General features: G+C 43.1%; 2 protein-coding genes across 52 annotated transcripts in view; both read right to left on the reverse strand.

The window, feature by feature from the left end:
- Nucleotides 1-3516: 3516 nt before the first annotated feature.
- LOC132909450 (protein dpy-30 homolog) lies at nt 3517-4648 on the reverse strand. 2 transcript variants are annotated; one of them, XM_060964306.1, is made up of 3 exons: nt 4530-4648; nt 4337-4413; nt 3517-3896 (listed from the first exon to the last, which is right to left on the reverse strand). In XM_060964306.1, the coding sequence occupies exons 1-3, from the start codon at nt 4543-4545 to the stop codon at nt 3654-3656; spliced, it is 336 nt and encodes a 111-aa protein (XP_060820289.1). In that variant the 5' UTR covers nt 4546-4648; the 3' UTR covers nt 3517-3653. The 2 variants fall into 2 exon arrangements, with proteins under 2 accessions (XP_060820289.1, XP_060820288.1); XM_060964305.1 differs by having other exon boundaries at nt 4337-4416; nt 4530-4642.
- A 209-nt stretch (nt 4649-4857) lies between these two features.
- LOC132909431 (cell adhesion molecule Dscam2) overlaps nt 4858-18748 on the reverse strand; it is a 56410-nt gene continuing 42519 nt past the window's right edge. For 28 of the 50 annotated variants that reach the window (XM_060964224.1, XM_060964221.1, XM_060964240.1 and 25 more), the window contains exons 12-29: nt 15402-15521; nt 15144-15317; nt 14765-15061; nt 14301-14662; nt 13851-14219; nt 13591-13777; nt 13224-13511; nt 12876-13145; nt 12565-12796; nt 12324-12500; nt 12087-12253; nt 11543-11782; nt 11138-11305; nt 10470-10607; nt 9624-9814; nt 9186-9543; nt 8776-8833; nt 4858-7652 (exon numbers count right to left, since the gene is read on the reverse strand). In XM_060964224.1, coding sequence (XP_060820207.1) covers nt 7568-7652; nt 8776-8833; nt 9186-9543; nt 9624-9814; nt 10470-10607; nt 11138-11305; nt 11543-11782; nt 12087-12253; nt 12324-12500; nt 12565-12796; nt 12876-13145; nt 13224-13511; nt 13591-13777; nt 13851-14219; nt 14301-14662; nt 14765-15061; nt 15144-15317; nt 15402-15521 — 3881 coding nt within the window. In that variant the 3' untranslated portion in view covers nt 4858-7567. Of the gene's footprint in view, nt 7653-7975; nt 8339-8775; nt 8834-9185; nt 9544-9623; nt 9815-10469; nt 10608-11137; nt 11306-11542; nt 11783-11818; nt 12002-12086; nt 12254-12323; nt 12501-12564; nt 12797-12875; nt 13146-13223; nt 13512-13590; nt 13778-13850; nt 14220-14300; nt 14663-14764; nt 15062-15143; nt 15318-15401; nt 15522-18417; nt 18700-18748 lie in introns of those variants that run through there. The other 22 variants (XM_060964252.1, XM_060964255.1, XM_060964237.1 and 19 more) reach the window with 5 other exon arrangements.

An 18748-nucleotide genomic window follows, 5' to 3' on the forward strand; every position in this document is an offset into this window, starting at 1 on the left:
AAAACGTTCGAGACAAAAAGACGAAACCACTTAGGCTCTCTTTTCTTTCCAATTTCATCCTTCAATCTTATCTCTGGATATAGACCTCTTAAGTCAGGATATCGTTTTAGGAACGACACACAATGATTTTCGCTGGAGAAATCAACTTCTCACAATGCCATCAAACGTTCATACTCTTCATTGGAATGAATGCTCCATACTTGTTCTGTTTGCGCGCATCTTGCATACAGTCCGAGGATAAACATCATTATCGAATTGATTCTATTTCGTCTAATTACTCAACGCGAATACGCTTCTATATGGCAGATAACTTGGGAATTTAACGAATATATTTGTGTATCATTGCTCTCCAATTAAGACGAGCCTCTTCTTCGCGTGATAATAAAAGATTTTTCAAACAATGAAGTTCCCTATTGTCCCATCTAGTCGATTTACATAGCTATAAAAGAGAAGGAGCCATTCGCAGGGGACGAGTAAGAAGCCGGACGACGCGACGTTTTCGAGTTTACACGACCGTGTCGACGGGACTTTCACGTAATTGCGCATCAATGTCCTTCAGGGAAATGTCTTCGCGAGACCAATAAGTCCTGAAGAGGAAGCAGAGCGGAACGGAAGGAAAGAAACGAGAGCATGAAATAGCTGAGGAGATGCCGTGGCATGATAACAGATGTCTCGCGTCGCGGATCTTGTCTCGTTGTCTTCGGGCAGTGACGCGGTACGCCAGCATCCCCGGCATCGCGGCCCTTCGAGAAGCGAGAAGAAGCGAGGAGAGTACCGTCAAACAGATTGAAATCAACGGGAAGCGACTTCTATTTTCTCCTCTGCACTGTACCAGAGCCAGATCTGAAATGAAAATCTGTGGCCCCGCGAGCGAGGAACCGCAAGATAATTCAAAAAGAAGAGAATGACTGGAAGAAAGAGGGGAAGACACAGCCCGGCAACGGCATAGCAAACGTCCTATGTACCTTCGCTCCGTTTCACGAAATCTCGAACGATTCAGTCAGACTGATTAAAATGTCCGTTTATAACGTAACCATATTACGAATTTCATTTTCGAACTGAATATGTTCTCGAACGCTTCAGTTCGCAAGTTTCAGTTTCAATTTACAAGCTGCAAACGTTCTGATATTCAATTAACGATTTTATATTACAACGGGCTTCGTTATTTTCAAAACAGATATTACATTTAATAATCGTAACTAGAGCGAAACCCAACCGCTATTTATTGTCTCAGGCTACGCGGCCGCACTCAGACAAAAGTCCGTGTATCATCTTTCATGGACAAAATAAAATGCAAAAAAAGGGAAGCGAGAGAGAGAAAGTAGAAAAATATAAAAAGAGCAGAGAGTAGAAAAAAACTTTCTGGTTATCAGATAGAATTTTAGCTTGGTAAAAAATACGAGAGAAAAGAGGGCTTTAGCTCGCGCGAATCTGCTTGGTAAGCGTTTTTTCCCTAACTCCGACACAGAGAGACTTGGGCCAGAGAGGGGAAGAGAGCGAGACAGGAAACTGTGGCAGAGTTTCCAGTTATGGAGAAAAATTTTATATTATCCGGAGTCGTTCGGAGACAGAAATTTCAAAAAACCTCGGCGCAACCTGGAAAGTCTCGCGCACTTATGACCGGTAAATCGTTTTCCGGCCTTCGAGATCGGCGAACTTACAAGTTTCGTTTCTTTCCCGACGAAACACGTTGCTGTCCGTCCTTTTTCCAACTTATCCCCCTCCGGTTCCTCTCATCCCATCTATGTTCAACTTTCATTTCCCAACCCGTAGAAACTTTCGATTAAATTTTCACAGAGGAACGCGCGAGACCAACGCTCCCGCCTAGGTGGCTCGAGTAATTTCAACCGAACATCTCCTTTGATACGACCCGTCCCGGCTAATATAACGGTGCATATTCAAATTCGCAATTCGTGACATATTCCGTTCAGATGATCCGAGTGCGACTAGTGACTAGTACTAGCATAATCGGGAACATAATACACCCGCCTTGCCTTAGCCACGATGCAAGACGAGCGCTTAATCCGCGTTTGACGCTCACTAGCCTGTTGGCTGGGTATAGACGAACGTGCGATATTGTGCCAAACCGAGCAATTACTGTCGGTAATCTCGCTAATAGAATTCCAATATGCGTGCCAATTGAACCGAGTCACCGTATGGCCGTACGGGCGTGAATCTGCAGATTGTGCGCGCACGACGAAAGCCATGACACGATTCACCCATTAACTATACTCTCAGTTTACTTGATACACGTTCTTTGTGCATGGGCTCCTAGAGAGCGCTAACTGTAACACGATCGCGCGCAAACCTCGCTGTTTCGTCTAAATACAAAGAATTACGAAAGCCAGGAAGGAAACATAAACTCACTGCTCCGTATCTTTCCCTGGTTTCCATATTGTATCGCATCATATACGGTTCAATCTCAAAAGTTCCTACAATAGATACCCTATGTACAATACGATATGTAACGCGAATCTTCGTCCGATTTGGTTTAACCAGACGAAAAAGATATTTGCTGGATATTACACAATATAAAAATTCTTTCCAGAAAGCACGAAATAACAGCAGAAAAATAAAAGCAATATGAAGTTCACGGCAAATACACGGTGACAGCCGTATCAAGAAACCAAGGTAATATACGAGGCACTTGAATGGGAGCTCACCTCGTTAATTGGACTTGGTACGATGATGTTGCCGTGCGAATTGTTCCCCACGAAATTACCTCGATATCTTCTCGTTGTCGTCGTTTTGTACCAATGTCATAGCGTTATCTGGGATATACACGAATTTTCTTCAGCATCGTTACGATCCACCGGCGCAATTAAACCGTTGATGCAACACACTACGCTCGACAAATCAACAACTAGATGACACACGTACATAATTGGCGAAACGGCGCGCGCAGATTTTAAATTCGAAAAAATTGGTGTCACTTCCGGGATGGAACAAAATTAAAGTGTACGGTCGAACGTTGCGTGTCCATACGTATTATTGATCTTATCGAACTGTAAAATAAATTTCATGCCAATTCAGTGGACGATTACATTTAATTGCATCCAATTATATCGACGTGAACACGGAATACTCATTACAATTTATTGGACCAATGATAACGATCCTTCTCGTTTTTCATGGTCGATGTGAAACACATCGGTTCGGTGAAGTTCAATAAAGTGTTTTTATTCAACCTGGCACGATCTGATTAAAATTTTTTCAGATATAAATTATTGAAGGTATCGTATATCTTAATGATGATGAACTTAATCTCTATAGATTTATACATTATAATACACATAACATACATATATATCCTATATTCTATATGCATATATATATATATATATGTATGTCTTTATATATATATATATATTTCATATTCTATATATATATATATAAAGAAATAACCTCGTTATTCACCAGAAAATTATCATTAAAATTAAGCACAAAGATAAGCACCAAAGAGGAAACTCGTTACATTTTCTTTGCTATTTAACCACCAAAAAATTTGTCATACGATAGAAAGCTAATACATTTTTATTTAATTTGATACACAAATACACCTTGTCCAACTTGAATATACTCCTAAGAAATGTCAATAAGTGTTCATAAACAATTCTTCAATTTTCACCACATATTATACATGTATACGCAGTTCATTGACTAGTAGGTGGAGATTCACCATTGTCGTATTGACTTTTATTCCTCAGCAAGTATCCAGCCAGAAAGCTAATGGGGTCAGCAGGTCGTTCCTTGGCTAAACTAGATAAAGCTTGTAACAAAATTGGAACTACAGTCTGATCCAAATATTGCCTCGTTGGCAAGGATTGTAATTCAACGCGTGATTTCTTTGGTGGCGCACCAGTCAGATCTGAATCCTTATTCATTGCTAGTATCCTCTGCAACAATGAAAAACAATACAGCGGATTAAGGTTGGTGGTTTTATTCTTACAAACATAGTTAGAACTATGTGCTATTATTTTCTTTACACTTTTTATAAACTGCATACAAAGGCAGTCATAAGAAGCACAAGATATTGGTAAAACTAATGAAACTGTACAAAAATATGCAAACCTAACTGCTCAAATAACCTAATCCAACGTCATTGGTACAAAACCAAACTTAAATTTCGATACAACAGCTGTCATTAGTTTGGCGGGAAATATCGAAACTGTTTCATTCGAATAATCCATTGTAAATTTCGATACATAAAATCGTCGTAACACTAGAAAAATATTCGATTAATAATCATATCTTAAAAACTGTCAATGATAAAAGTCAACGTAAAAAAATAATAGCACAACAGGTTACGCCTACATTTATAGGTTATCTAACTTACGTGCGCTGTTTCGCTCACAACATTGGTGAGGGGTTGTGCCGGTGTTGCTGGCTCAGTCCTTTCCTCCGTTGTGTTTTCTGCTATTACAAGAACAACACGTTGTTCGACATTATTATTAACACAAATTCTCGTCCGAAACGTATCCTCTAACACTACCTATTAAATAATAAAAAGCAAAATAAACGGTACGTACCACCGCCAGACGCCATCGTGCGAGCAAATAATGTTACCAACTATTACGAGTTATCACTGCATAAACACCATTCAAATGTTACCATATCGTAAACATTCGAAATGCGACGCGGTTTTTGATAACCCAGTAAAAAATTAAATATTGCAAATCAATAGCGCATTGTTTTTGTAGTATAATAAAACGTGTTCTAATGGATCTTTAAAATATTTAAAACATGATGTAGCGATTATTTTACAATTATGTTTAACGAAAAATCCAGTCCTTCGTGAACATACACATAGGTTGAATAAACGGTTTGATGTTTAGGAATCTAAAATCAAACAAATAATTGTTTCCTTTTTTTTTGGTTTTATTTATTTAACGTAAAGTTAGACGCTACGACTTTGGTACAAAAACATAAAATAGTGGTACTGAGGAAACGGTGTACTGCGAGCGGATCCTCGAGTCCCTACGAACGCGGAGAAATACGAGTATCGTTGTACGAGAATGCGAACTTACAGCCAATTTAAAGGCGAGCACTGAGCGCAACACAGGGTACTAATCACGAAATGTCCCGAGTCTGCTTGCAACGGAAAAAGAAAACGATACGCGCTCCGCCGAAGGAGAAGCTCGAAGAACCGCCTCGTTGCTGCACGAAAACGAATATCCAAAATTACCAATGAACAAAGCATAATATATAGGTATAACGCGGACGGCGACACCGACCGTTTCACAGCATCATAAAAAGTAACGTTAAATCTTGCGAAGAAAAACGATACCAGATCGATCACACAAACTATAACGATTAAACGAATAGTATTTCCAATCGATTAATAGAAGAAAGCTATGCGACAATCCGCGAACATCACGTTTTTTTTTCTTTTATATTTTTCAGCTTTTGTTACTTAATATCGACGGTCACGTCATCAATCGTACGGCTAATATCGAATATGTTAAATATCTTTCGATTTCTGTTTCATCGCGTTAAGTTCCAAAGCATCAAAGCGAAAAGTTCCGCGAGCGTTATGTGAGTAAAACGTGATATACATCGTAAAAGGTGACTTGCACATGGCTACATTAGTGTGGTAGAGCGCGATCGTAATACATACACGAGACACGAGACTTTGCGCAACCTTTAAAATCACATCGATGAGTAAAAGTGCGTCGGCGAGCAGAGTTGCAGCCACACATTCAAAGTCACAGATTCACGGACAAAGTATCCCGGCAACAGCTCGTCGTCAACGACGAGACATCCTTCGACCGTGATCCAAGTTCAACTGGTGTACCACTCGTGCATCGCCTCGGCAAATAAATGCAACATCTAGACATACCTACTTACAACGTATATATATGAACGTCAATGTATACATATATATTTATATTTATATATTTATATATTTTTATATATCTAAATAGTGTTGTGATAAAAACGAACTATGAGATACGCGTCGTAACCGTATCCTGGCGCCACATCGATATACAGGATTGAATATTCGACTGAACGGTGTTTCGATTTTTCTTATCTATTTACTTTTTTCGATTTCCAATAGCGCTCTATCTAATCGCATTTATATGGCCTGATTTTTCTATTTACTCATCTATACTCGACGTGTCACCATTGAACGAAAGAGAACGGCGCACCTCGCGACCATCCGTCCGACTTATGTCCTACTTACGTTTAAATCGGTACTTGTTGCTCGAATTGCTTACACGTATAATATCATCGTCGCTTTTATAATTAAATTCACGTAGGTTCATAATTGATCGAGATTAGCTTGCGAATATATGTGTGTGTATAGCGGACTAAATATTATATAGGACGATTAAAAATCGACAACGAACGTGGTGTGTGCTTACGCGTTATCTTCTCTCCTTTTAAAGTATGGCATGTGATGTTTTATAATGTGGTCAGCTGACGATTTCGTGTTTCGAATCGTGATCTACGATTTAGCGTGCCGCGTTCTTCCTACGGATAAGTCGATCGGTGAAAAAGGAATTTTATGAAAATTTGTTGGTTCGACACACGCGGCGGAAGAAGTATCGATTAGACGCCACCACGGCATCGATGCGACCTGTTGCCTGACTACTTGCTACAACGACGACAACGACGACGCACTCTCTGCGACACTGTCGCAATACAGTGCTTTCTAGACTTGCTCTCCGCGACGTCGAGACTCAAGATCGTCAATCACCAAAAAGAGGGACACAACCTTCGTTACGAAATTATAAATTGTATATATATGTATAATATCATCATCATATATATACATATATATATATATATATATATATATGTATGTATAATATCATATGCCTGCAGGGAGCGGCAGTGTGGCACAACCATGACTTAAAAAGCGAGTAACTAATGTATCTCGTGTGTACTTCCCGTGACTCGTGGCGCTTGGAAGCGACAATTGTAACCTAGGATATACCGCCAAAACCCCCGTGAAACGCACCGTCGCCGAGAGCACGCGTCGCGGGCCGGATTCTAGTCGCATTTTTTCAACGTCCACGAACATGCCGGGTGTGTTCGTTTTCTAACAAAGCACTCGTTTAAGACGAATCGATGAGTTCGATGGTTCGTTAAGTTACACAAAACGACGCGGTATGTTGCCCCTCGAATAAAAATTACCTCTTCGCCTGAATCGGCAGTCAATCAATTTGGCAGTTTCGTAATATGGCCTTGTCGACAATTGAGCAAGAATGAGTGCGCTTATACGAAAAAACGCGAGATCGAAATAGAGAAAGGCCAAAAGGGGGATAAAATGATATGGTCGAAGACGAAGAAAACGGTCCCTTCAGGAGGCAAATATCGTCGTCGCTGGTAAATCAACCTCAGCGTTGATTGTTTATACGAAACGTTTCAACGAGTGTACCGCCTAATGCGATAGACCGAATCTATTTACTCGCGACGATGGTAATTTTTCTGATATATCGTTGCAATTTGGACCGACGACAGCACCGGGGGAAGAGTTAGCGTACGCGCTCTTTCCGTTTCTCTCGAATCTTCGGTCGCTGGTGATGAGAGAGACGGAAGACCACGGAAGATGATTTACAGGTTACACTGCCACAGTATCGTAGGGTGTGAGGAGTCCCCCGTGACCGCCGTGGCCGGCGCCGGTTTGCCGGCTGGGGGCTTCGTTTCTGTAACAGGCAGTTTATGCTTTTAATTCTCCTCCTTGTACTCGTGCGTTCCCTTTTACATCAGCGTTATTCTAAGTATCCGAGTACAGATACTAGCTATATATCGCATTTTTCAGGTAGCTTCTATGCATCCAAAGGATAGAAATAAAAACTATCTGCACGTGATTCAGCGAAACATGCACTAGTTGCAATCGCCAATACATTAATAATAAAAATCGTTTCATTAGTACGATAATAAAGATATTTTATAGCGGTTGTTAAGTTAGTAGCACCAGCGGCAATGGCAGCAGGATCTGTAGCAATGATAAAAGTAAGAGCTGTAGCAAAAATAAATATGACATCAATCGCAATCGTGATCGTGATCGGTCGATGTGATCTAGTGAACAAAAATTAGTATTATCTACGAATGTCACATTTGGCAAAATGTCATGAAAAACGCATGCAAATACATGTAAACTTAGTAAGCATTATTCGACCCAGGTAGAGATCTGATTGTCGTTGGTATGGAAGCGACGCTGTCGAAGCATTGACTGACCTATATTCTCGTGGCCACAAAAAACTAGCTAAGAACAAAGTTAACGCAACTTCTAAAGCTTTCCAAAACTCATCTATAACGCGATTGTCGTCACAAGAATGCATCCTGCGGTTTAATTATTATTATTATTGTCTAACGAACTTACGGCTTCCTGCGTAAAGAGTCATGAAACAAGAAAAAGTCAGAGATACGTTAAGCAGATTGTCAAAAGGATTGTTCAGAATTCTTAGCGAAACCACCGTGCACTCGATCGCCACTATCATTTTGGAAATCCCAGCGAATCAATTGGTCCAAATCGAATCCGAAGATACCAATGGTTTAGAAAAAAAAAAAAAAAAGAAACAACAATTTACGAGAAGAAGAAGCAGGTCTGGCAGAATTACAATATTATATTATGGAGAATCGAGAAACGTATGACGTTTGTTCGAATAGTAAAAGTCGAAGCGACTAACGGAGTGGTTGGCCAATTTACTTTCGAGAAAGTCAATGACAGTTCTCGAGGCAAGAAATCGCTCGAGACACAGCGGCATGAACGGTGACGTTTCTTAATCGTACACCGTTAACCAAACTCACTCGATCTCTACTGACCTCTCTATGAGTTTACGCATCTCCTCGGTGGTCATGCCGTCCTTGCCGCGAGCATTCACTGAAATAGAAAAACACACGGCACGATTGACACAACGGTAAACTACTACGACGACACGTAGCATGCAAATCGTGGAAGCTAAACGATTAGATACACAGACTCCGCAGCGAGTCCCGGTTCATTCTTGTACGCCGTGACTCACTCGGCATGCCTATATTTTCTACTATTTAAGGACGAGCAGCGATAAGGAAACACAGAGCGAATAGTCGAAACGAGATCGCCTTGACTCGGCTCAAGAAGATACAACGTTAGAAAATTGTTCTTCCCGGTAACGAGTCATTCTATTGTAAATTAATTCGCTTCGTAATTCGATCCTCTGATTCCCTACTCGATCACGGTTCTTTGTACTGACCGCCGTAGTTGCGGTTCACAAGTTGGTCGCGATCACACTCTGCTTCGCTGATCTCGTTGCTTTCTTTGCTGTCGTTGAAACTGGAGTTGTTCTGGTCGTGGTTCCTTGGTGGTGGTGGGGGTGGTTCGGGTGATCCAGAAACGGGAATATTGCGGGCTGATCCTACACTGCGACGTCCAACAGAGCCACGAGATCCATAATGATCATAGGGAGCGCCGTATTGTCCGTATTGAGAGCCATATTGATCTTCTTCAGGAGCGCAATTTGCCGGGTCATCGTATTCAGGAGAGAAGACGTTATGGGTTCCGCTGCCACCTCCTTGGGATGGAACTCGAGAGTAACGACCATTTTGACGTGGCTATAAAAAAAAAGGAGGAATTTAATTCAGTAAATTGAATTAATTAAACTAGGAAATATCTCTAGAAAGAGTTCTGATACCATAGACTGAGATCCAGAGCGGCTGTGAGCAGAAGCGTTAGTAGGATGTCCAACAGGTGGTCCCATGGTACCAGAGTGTCCATTGCCAGGGTGAGGGAAGGTCTGGAATTGCATAGCCTTGCTGGGGTCCATTTCTTCGCGGAATCCAAGAAGGTGGAAGGTAGCATACGGGCAGATCTCATCCTCCATGCCTGAAAGAAACAATCACTCAGGGTAGACACTGCAGTTATAGACCTGCTTGAACTAATCTATTCATTGTATAGGATTATCTTCATCAATCGGATAATCTCTCGCAAGGTGTTGGTCTCGTGCAGTCATCGCTATCGCTAAAATTGTCAGGTACCTACGTATTACATTCCTATGTTTTTCCTCTTGTCTCGTACTTGCTTGTCAACGAGAAATATTTAAGGGAAGATCTCATGCATGTTAGTCGTATAGGTACAGGTCCATTTACATTTACTCGATTTTCGTATCTTATGATAAATATCCTAAATATCTTCAACTGAAAAGTGACGAAGATCAAGTGAGAAACTGGTCCTGTTCCGCTTAGAAAAGTGGGACAAATCGAAAGAGGTGTTTCCTATGAGTACATCGTGTTTATCTGTTTGCGAAACCAAAGGGTACCAGAGCGCAAGCATGCGAGGACGTGCAAACATTAAGAGGGTTGCATCAGCACGGTGTAAGAACCGTGGAGTTCAAAGGACTTACGAAGACCGACTGCAACCAGCCAATAGCTGCACCGGCCGTAGGTTAGTAATCGTAGTCTCGCGATAGACGAAGGCTCGTCATGGCGACACAAGAAGGAGAAAGAGCACTTCGTTCGGGTCTTTAACTATTTTTACCAACCTCTGTGGGAGAGAGCTTCGGCACTGCCCATACGGGGTGGTGGTGGACATCTTCGATTCGGTGCGCAATGATTCAATTCTTCGTACATATGTCGTCTGGGATCCCACGTCGAGTGGCTTCTTATCGAGCCTGTTCCACCTATCGAACATATACTACAAAGGTCGTACGACTGACTGACGCTTACCAATGTTCGGTTTTGGCTCGCTGCCATATCGGGGTGATTGATTTCATTGACGATTCACGGAGTCATCCGAGTGAACAAGGTAATCGTTCATGGTACACGCTTGGTACACGCGCAGCAAATGTGATAAGCGCAAAATAAGGGAGGAAAAATAACCGTTCCCGTGGGACATACATATCGATTAGGTGTAGAGAAAAAACATTTTGAAGCGAGGCAAACAATAAAACAACTGGCATTGACTATGATCAACGCGTATATAAATAATGTGTCTGGACGTGTATGTGTGTGTGTGTATTTGGTTTATCAACGACGTATCGGCACGCCGATTTGTCTGACGATGGTGAGGTCTAAAATCGTGTCACCTGTGCGATTCGATCGTGTGTCACGTAAAATAAAAATAACGGTAACACTATCGTGCCGATGCGACAACATCTAGACAATAATTGGAATTTAGCTAGAAATCATATTGTAGGCAGTTGTGGCTTACTTATCACTGTACCTCGCTTGATGCGATCGCAGGTGTTATAATTTGAGCCAGGAACAGGGGGCAGTTTGCGATTCGGTGGGGCGATATATCCAAGTTCGTCACGAAGATCGGGCCTGCGTTTGTCAAGGGTAGCTCCGCCAACTCCAGTTTGCTGATATACCACATCGTCTAAAAGAACGAACGATATAAATGCCACTCGAGAGTTCGACAATGTCGAGCATTCGGTATTCGATTTGGATCGATTATCAGAAAAATAATTTCTCCGAACATCTCGGACTAGTTTCATCGTTAATGTCATTTCCATTCAATCGATTAAACTCTTCTTTTATTTAGAAATTATCCTTCTGATAAACTTCCATCTATATTCTCATAGCAAGATAAAATAATAAAAAAAAATTGGTATACATTGTCCTTCGTAATATTTCTCGTCGGCTGATGAGATACCTCGCAGCCGTGTTTGTTCCGGACCTCGAGTTCTCCTAGACAGCGCGACGCAAATCACAACTATGCCTACAATAATCACAATAACCGTAGCTCCCACCGGTACCACAACGTTCACGTCGAGCCAGCTAGGTAACCAGGGGAAATAACGCCTGACATCCGTGTTGTCGTTGCCACTATTGCGTACAGGGGGTGCGATCGTACCTGTTCGTTAAAACAATAAAAAAAAAGGAATATTACCTTTATCACCACCATGACCCTTTCCTCTGAGAACGCAGATCACGATGACGGCAACGATTATAACAAGAATAGCTGCTACCACGGGTACGACCAGATTTAAGTTAGCCATGAAAATTTTCATCGGATCTTCGTCGTTGCCACCACCGTTCACATCAGGTAGCTCTCGGGCCGGTGCAATGGTGCCTGGAACAAAAAATATGGCGACCATTCAATCCAGCCACCATTAGCACCGGCGACGAGTGTGCCGCTGCCGTTTGAATCCTCTTACCTCCGGTTACGGTCAGTGTCGCGAATTCATACTCGGCTACAGCGAAACCAGCATTATTGTGAGCAGTAACGCGCAAGTGATACCAGCTAGCAGGGTCCAAATCCAAAACGACAAAGTTTCCACCGGGTTTCACATTGTTCGAGACTTGATTCCATTCCTGTTGGTGCCTGAATCGCGTCAAAAGGCGTTTAAATTTTCATCAAACTCAAGGAGTCTCTTCTATACAATTTTCCTTACTTCTTCTTATGTTCGACGACGAAGTAGAGCATTGGGCAGCCACCGTCGGACCAGGCGCTCAGATGAAGGGTGATGCTATTCGTGGAAACTTCGATGAATCTAGCCGCTTCAGGAATAATCGGTTTCGAGCCCTTGGTACGTGTGTTGAGCATGTCAGAAGGATCGCCGGTTCCAATTCTAAGGGAATGACAAGTGAGCCTCGCTCCACGACAGTTTTATTCATGCAGGCCTAGATTATTACCCGTTATATGCAGTAACGTAAATCTGGTATCTTGAGCCACACCACAGATTTTCAAGAGTATATTTCTGAGCAGTAGAGCTAATTTGTGCAGTTTCCCAATCGCCGAATTCTGGTTTGTAGTGAATCGTGTATCCATGGATCGGAGCATTATCGGCAGGGTGAGGTCTCAGTTTCATCGTCAACGAGTTGGTGGTCGTAGCAGTAAGAGTAACTTGCGGTGAGTGTGGGGGAGCTACGAAACGTTGTCTTATATCAATCATTCGTTCTCGAATCCCATCGAATCCCATCTGAAGTCCTAAGATATCACTCACCGTGAACGATCAGTTGGTGAGTAACGGTATCATGGCCAAACGAGTTCTCAACATAACAAGAGTATTCTCCAGCATCGGTGCGATCGACTTCCTTGATGAACAGAGATCCCTCGGGCAGTTGTCGCAGTCTGTCGCTAGATTGAAGAACGGCGCCACGTACTTTCCATGTAACTTCCGGTGCAGGTACTCCGACAGCCAGGCAGGGTAATTTAACATCTTCCTTGTAGGTAGCAGTGAATTTGTCGTCAAACGATGCGATCTTTGCCGGTACTGGAAAGTTAGTTTATCACGATCAAATTAGTTTCCCACAAATGGCTAAAATTCAAACAATAGAAAATTGAAGAGTACCTCGAACGCTTGGTGCCAATGCCACGATCTTTGAAGCCTCTCCTTCGCCAATGTTGGTACTAGCAGTTACCCAGAAGTCATATCTACGTTGTTTGTCCAATCCAGATGCCTCGTGAGTCAGTTGATTCGGTGGTACTTTCTGGCTAGTTGGTTCCTCTGCGTTGTCTGCCTTGGTGTAAACGATATACTGGGTGATAACTCCATTCGGTTGGCTTGGTGGGCGCCACGAGACAAGAATCGATTCAGCTGACATAACCAGAGCCTTGATCGCGATAGGTGCTTCAGGAGCTGTAAGAAAGAGAATAGAGCACGTTTCAGACACCAGTTACAATTTGTTGTAAATTTACTTCTACCAGGCATCACTTACCGTCTTGTTCCGTTTGGCAGTGAATAGGTGCAGATTTAACTCCATCGCCGCCAGAAGTAAAAGCCAGAACCTGCATAGTGTAGTTGGTGTATTTCTTCAGTCCGTGTAAGATGGTCTCGCTGGAGGAGGTGATCTTGGTGTCCTTGGTGTTCTCATCGTACCAGGTGTCAGATGGTCCGTAAATAACCTGCGAAAGAAAATTGTAAATATCGCCACAACACACACAAAGACACTTATTCAGAGTGTAATCCTTTATCTACCTTGTATCCGGTGATGACTCCATTGGCGGCGCTAAGAGGCGGTGACATCCAGGAAACTCTGATAGTCTGGGAAGTCAAGGTGGTGCAAGTAGTGTCATGAGGGGGTTGTTCAGGTACTCCTTCGGCGGTGTGTTGTCTTCGTTCCTCGCTCATTGGTCCCGATCCAACTTTGTTAAACGCTTGAACAACAACGCTGTATTGAGTATAGGTCTTCAGATTCATGATTTGCAAGTGGTGTTCCTTTCCATCTTCCTTCGAGAAGTCAACGGTTTCGTAAATGTAGTCAGAGGAGGAAGAGAGTTTGTAGCCAACGTAGTATCCAAGAATCTCACCGTTCCAGTCTTCGCGTGGGGGTGGTTTCCATGTTACCTAATCGAATGAAATCGACAGTCTCAATCAAAATATACTTTGTTATTTAAATATTTATCAGCTATAAGAAACTTAAGTTACCTTAAGAGTGTGCTGGTCAAGAGCGTCAACGCGAACAGAGGTTGGTGGTCCGCTAGGAGCTTCTTCGGCAGTGATAATTGTAACAGTATCAGACGGGTCGGATGCACCAATTTCATTCTCAGCAACAATTCTCAGGTGATATGTGGTGGCAGGTCTCAGGTTGAAAACGCCAGCTACGTTCTGTTGCGATCCGGGTACCAGTACTCTGTCAATGTCAGTTTCCCAAGAGCCTTTGCTGATTTTGTATTCAATGACATAGCGTTTTATGGGGCTGTTTCCGTCGTATGGTGCTGCCCAGGATAATTGAACCGATCGTCCGGATTTGTCTAATACCTTCAAGCCGTATGGTACTTCAGGAACCTCTGGAATTCAAACATCAAGGAAATTTCATCAAGTTTTATTACTACTTCGATCGATATGCGAAAAATTAGGCAGACGTTGAATTTGTGTAAATCAATTCGAACCTTGTACAATCATGTTGATGCTGGTGTCATCGCTTCCAAAGGCATTGGTGGCAACGCAGGTGAAAAGGGCAGAGTCGCTTCTCTCAGTTCTCTTGATGCTCAGATCAGACAGTACACCGTTAGCCAAAATCTCTTCGCGGATGGTGTAACGAGAATCGCTCTTCGGGTCCAGTCTCTTGTTGTTCATGTTCCATAAAATACCAATTGGTTTTTCGCCTTGAGCCTCGCATTGCAGTACAGCAGGTTCTCCACGTCGTGCTGTCTGGTTCTTCAGTTTGATCTCAAAGTGGGGTGGTGCTGCGATTGAAGCGATATAAAAATTATTGACAGGATTAAAAGAAGTAAGAAAGAAACAGTAATATCGCGAATAGTGTGTCACCCTGAACGGAGATGAAGATAACAGCCGAAAGTCCTGCGCCAATTCCATTTACAGCCTCGCACAGATAGTAGCCTTCGTTCGTCTTCTGAATATTATTAATTGACAGAGTTCCATCCTCAACGCTGATATCTGGGTTGCTCAGTTTCAAGTCGGTATAATCGCCCGGTGTATCTCCTATAAAATAGAAAATACAATTTGTCATAAAGGTATCGACAGAGGAAAAGTAATGATAATGATCTTCGAGGCGAATATATTTACCAGCAGCTTTCTTCCATGTGACTTGGGGCTTGGGGAAACCATCAGCTTTACATTCAACACGTGCATCAGAGCCTTGAGCAAATGCCTTATCGGTGGGTTCCAGAATCCAGCGGGGAGGTACTGTTATAGAACAACAAAGTTATTCAATTGTTCTCCTGGCGCATCCACCATATCGGCAGTTAATCCGGGAGTCAGTCGCATCGTGATCTTGGGTTTTCATAATTTCTATCGGACATTCCGATACTTTTCAACCGATAGTCGACAACTATTTCGAATCTCGAATAACGTGTGTTTCTTTTTATCGATTTAATAAAAATAAAACCAAAGATCACGACAGTCAGTTTCGTGGCATGCTGAACGAAACGCGACTCGCCCCCGCAACTGCGACAACATTGCAAAAGTTCGACATGCAGGAATTCAAAATGATTATGCGGGTGACTACAGCACGAACAGAAAGATAGGTGAAACAGGCAGATAGAAAAGAATATGGTTGCGGCTCTGAAGGAGCTCACAGTGCTCGTGCAAGGAACACTACGTATAATTACTATGACTATGATACTCGAGCACGGTTCATCATGCTGCACCGCTTGAAAAATAATCTACGTATTATAGTCTAAGGAAAAATCGCATGCATATTAAAAGATATATTAGCTACCACTACGAATGCATGTAAAAAATGAACGAGGCGAGACGTGTGGTGAGAGGCAGGGCGGAGGTGAAAAGGTGGAAAAGGTACTTTTCCATAGGTTGACGAGGCACAGGTTGAAAGGGTGATTTTCATGGGTGATTGGATGGTCGGTCGGTCATCTTGGAACAAGGACACGTTGTAGCGCGACGGGGGTACGGTGAGGTATAATAAATCGACACTCGAATGTAATCACGAAAAACACACAGCTCGATCGCTGGGACCTAGATGATCGCTGAAAGATCGCGACGATCCACCGATTATCATTCGGTATTGGTAAATGAGAATGATTAAATGAAGTATGTAACGCGATTAGAGTCGCGTATGAGAACGAATATTGATGTGTATCCTAATCACGTGCCTGGATTTATAATCGCGCGGCGAGAAAACAATTCGAAAGCCAACGAAAAGTGTCGTCGAAGAAATTAGCGACGATGAGCATGACAACGAGACAGGGTAATCAAACGAGGCGAGATACTTAGCCACAAATACGATGCGGGTCAAGCTCAACCAATTTGCTGGGGGGGGAACACGTAAGAATTTGGGCGTAACTTTGCGTTTGCTACTCGGCTGAAAAACATAGGCGGGTCCAGAAACAATGAACAAAAACGTAGAATAAATGGTAGAAGATAATGGTAAAAGTAAAGAAACATTTAGAAAGAGCGAGAGTGTCGTCCCCGGGTGACGAAAGCAACACGCTGTGGTGTCAAACTCTTCCGCTGAGAACTGAAATCCAGAAAGCTTTTCGCCAAGGAAACACGACAGCTTCGGCAACGACGAAGATGCATCAATCAAGCCTGCAATCATATACTCTCACGGGCTTCCGACGCGGTTGCTTTTCATTCCGAGTTATTTAATCATCGTTCAATCATTAGTATATCATTCAATGATCCCACATTACTCTGGCCCTAACCATGAACTCGCAATGTCGCCTCGTGCATCGCTTTCCCAGACGGATTGCTGGCGATACACGTGTAACGTCCAGCGTGCTCCGGTGTTACCGGCTCGATCAGCAAGATACTCGTCCGTGGGCCGAGTTTCCCGACGTTGTATCCCATGAATTGTGACAGTGGCTGGTCCTTGTGGGTCCAGGAAATATCGATCGGAGTGTCACCCACCAGCACCATGCACGCCAATTGAGCAGCCTGCCCCGCATAAATCGGTTGATCCCCAAAATCGAACGGATTGATCCGTGGCAAGACTGGAATGATAGTCTCTAGCTAGATCCACGGTACACGCTTCCTGCGGTCCAAAGTTCCGTGCGATCCCGATTCGTTGGACTGGACCGCGGTCCATCTCGTGGTCATATTCATCGTCGACTTTCATCGGTTCGTCGATTATCCCCTATGATCCGCGACAGACTCTCACGATTCTCGTCTTTCATCCGATCTCTCGGTAGTCCTTCTCCCTTTCTGCATCGAAACCTACTGTACCGCGTTTCTGTTACATCGTTACGGAGAACGATCCAGTCGAAACTTTAGCTTCGTGCGCCAGCGAAACTTTTCGTTTCTCTTTCTCTGTGCGAATGATGGTCGTTAACCGATGATGAATCACGGAGGATGAGAAAAGAAGGATCGAGAATGAGCCAGCCAGAGAAACAAAAGAGAGTAACAGCGAAACGGAAAGAGAAAGTGACACAAAGTGTATGTGTGTGTGTGTATGCGTGTATGTATGTATGTGTGTGTGTACATATATATGCGTGTGCGTGTAAGTGTTCAGAAGGAAAAAACGAGAGAGAGAACTGGACCTGGGAATGAAGGGGAAACTTTAGCTCGTCCTGAACTATGGACAAATTACCTTTGATCATGGTAGCCCAAGGATAACGAGAGTGGGACTGTGGTGTCCAAAAGCTACACTCGGCTGAGCGACCTACCTAAACGATGATGCTTCGAAACAAACGATGCGGGAAGATAATTATAATGTAAGAAAGAAAGAGAATGGACAGTGGAGCAAATGTAGACTTTCCAAAAAACATATTCAATATATGTATGCTATTACAACAATCAACAGCAGACAGTGGTAGAAACTTTGGTTAGTTCTCTTTTAAATATATAATATATACACGACTACTACTCGAACTACGAATCACGCAAGAGCGGATAATTAATTCAATTAATAAAAAAACATCGTTCCGTTTTTCGGCCCGAATAACAGCGTAACGTAACGTAACACGAAAAAACGTATAGCAACGGCGTTCCAACGGGCTACGCGTCATATACGGCTGGATCACAACATCATGCCGGTTTCCAATTGTTTCGGATATACCACACGTTCGCTCTGATTTCTGCTGAATACCATGAATTACGTGCATGATGTCTCGTTTTTTTGTACCATTCACTTTGAGATGGGCGCTGTGCCTAGCACGACCGGCTGGATTATCGGCGACGCAAGCATACTCCCCGGCGTGCTCTCCCCTGACTGCGGGGATCGTCAGAGCGGACACTCTATCCCCCAACGCGGTGATACCCACTCCGTCGCCTACTTCTAAATGGCGTCCCTCGAACAACCACTTGAGCGAAATCGGCGTGTCCCCCTTTACGACCGCGCAATGGACGATTATCAGATCGCCGGAGTTGGCCTCGTCGAACGAGAATGGCTGCACATGCGGAGCGACTGCCGAGAGATAGAGACAGATTGACTCTAGAGTCAGGCACAGATACAA

This window comes from Bombus pascuorum, chromosome 8, assembly GCF_905332965.1.
Source record: "Bombus pascuorum chromosome 8, iyBomPasc1.1, whole genome shotgun sequence".
NCBI lineage: Eukaryota > Metazoa > Arthropoda > Insecta > Hymenoptera > Apidae > Bombus > Bombus pascuorum.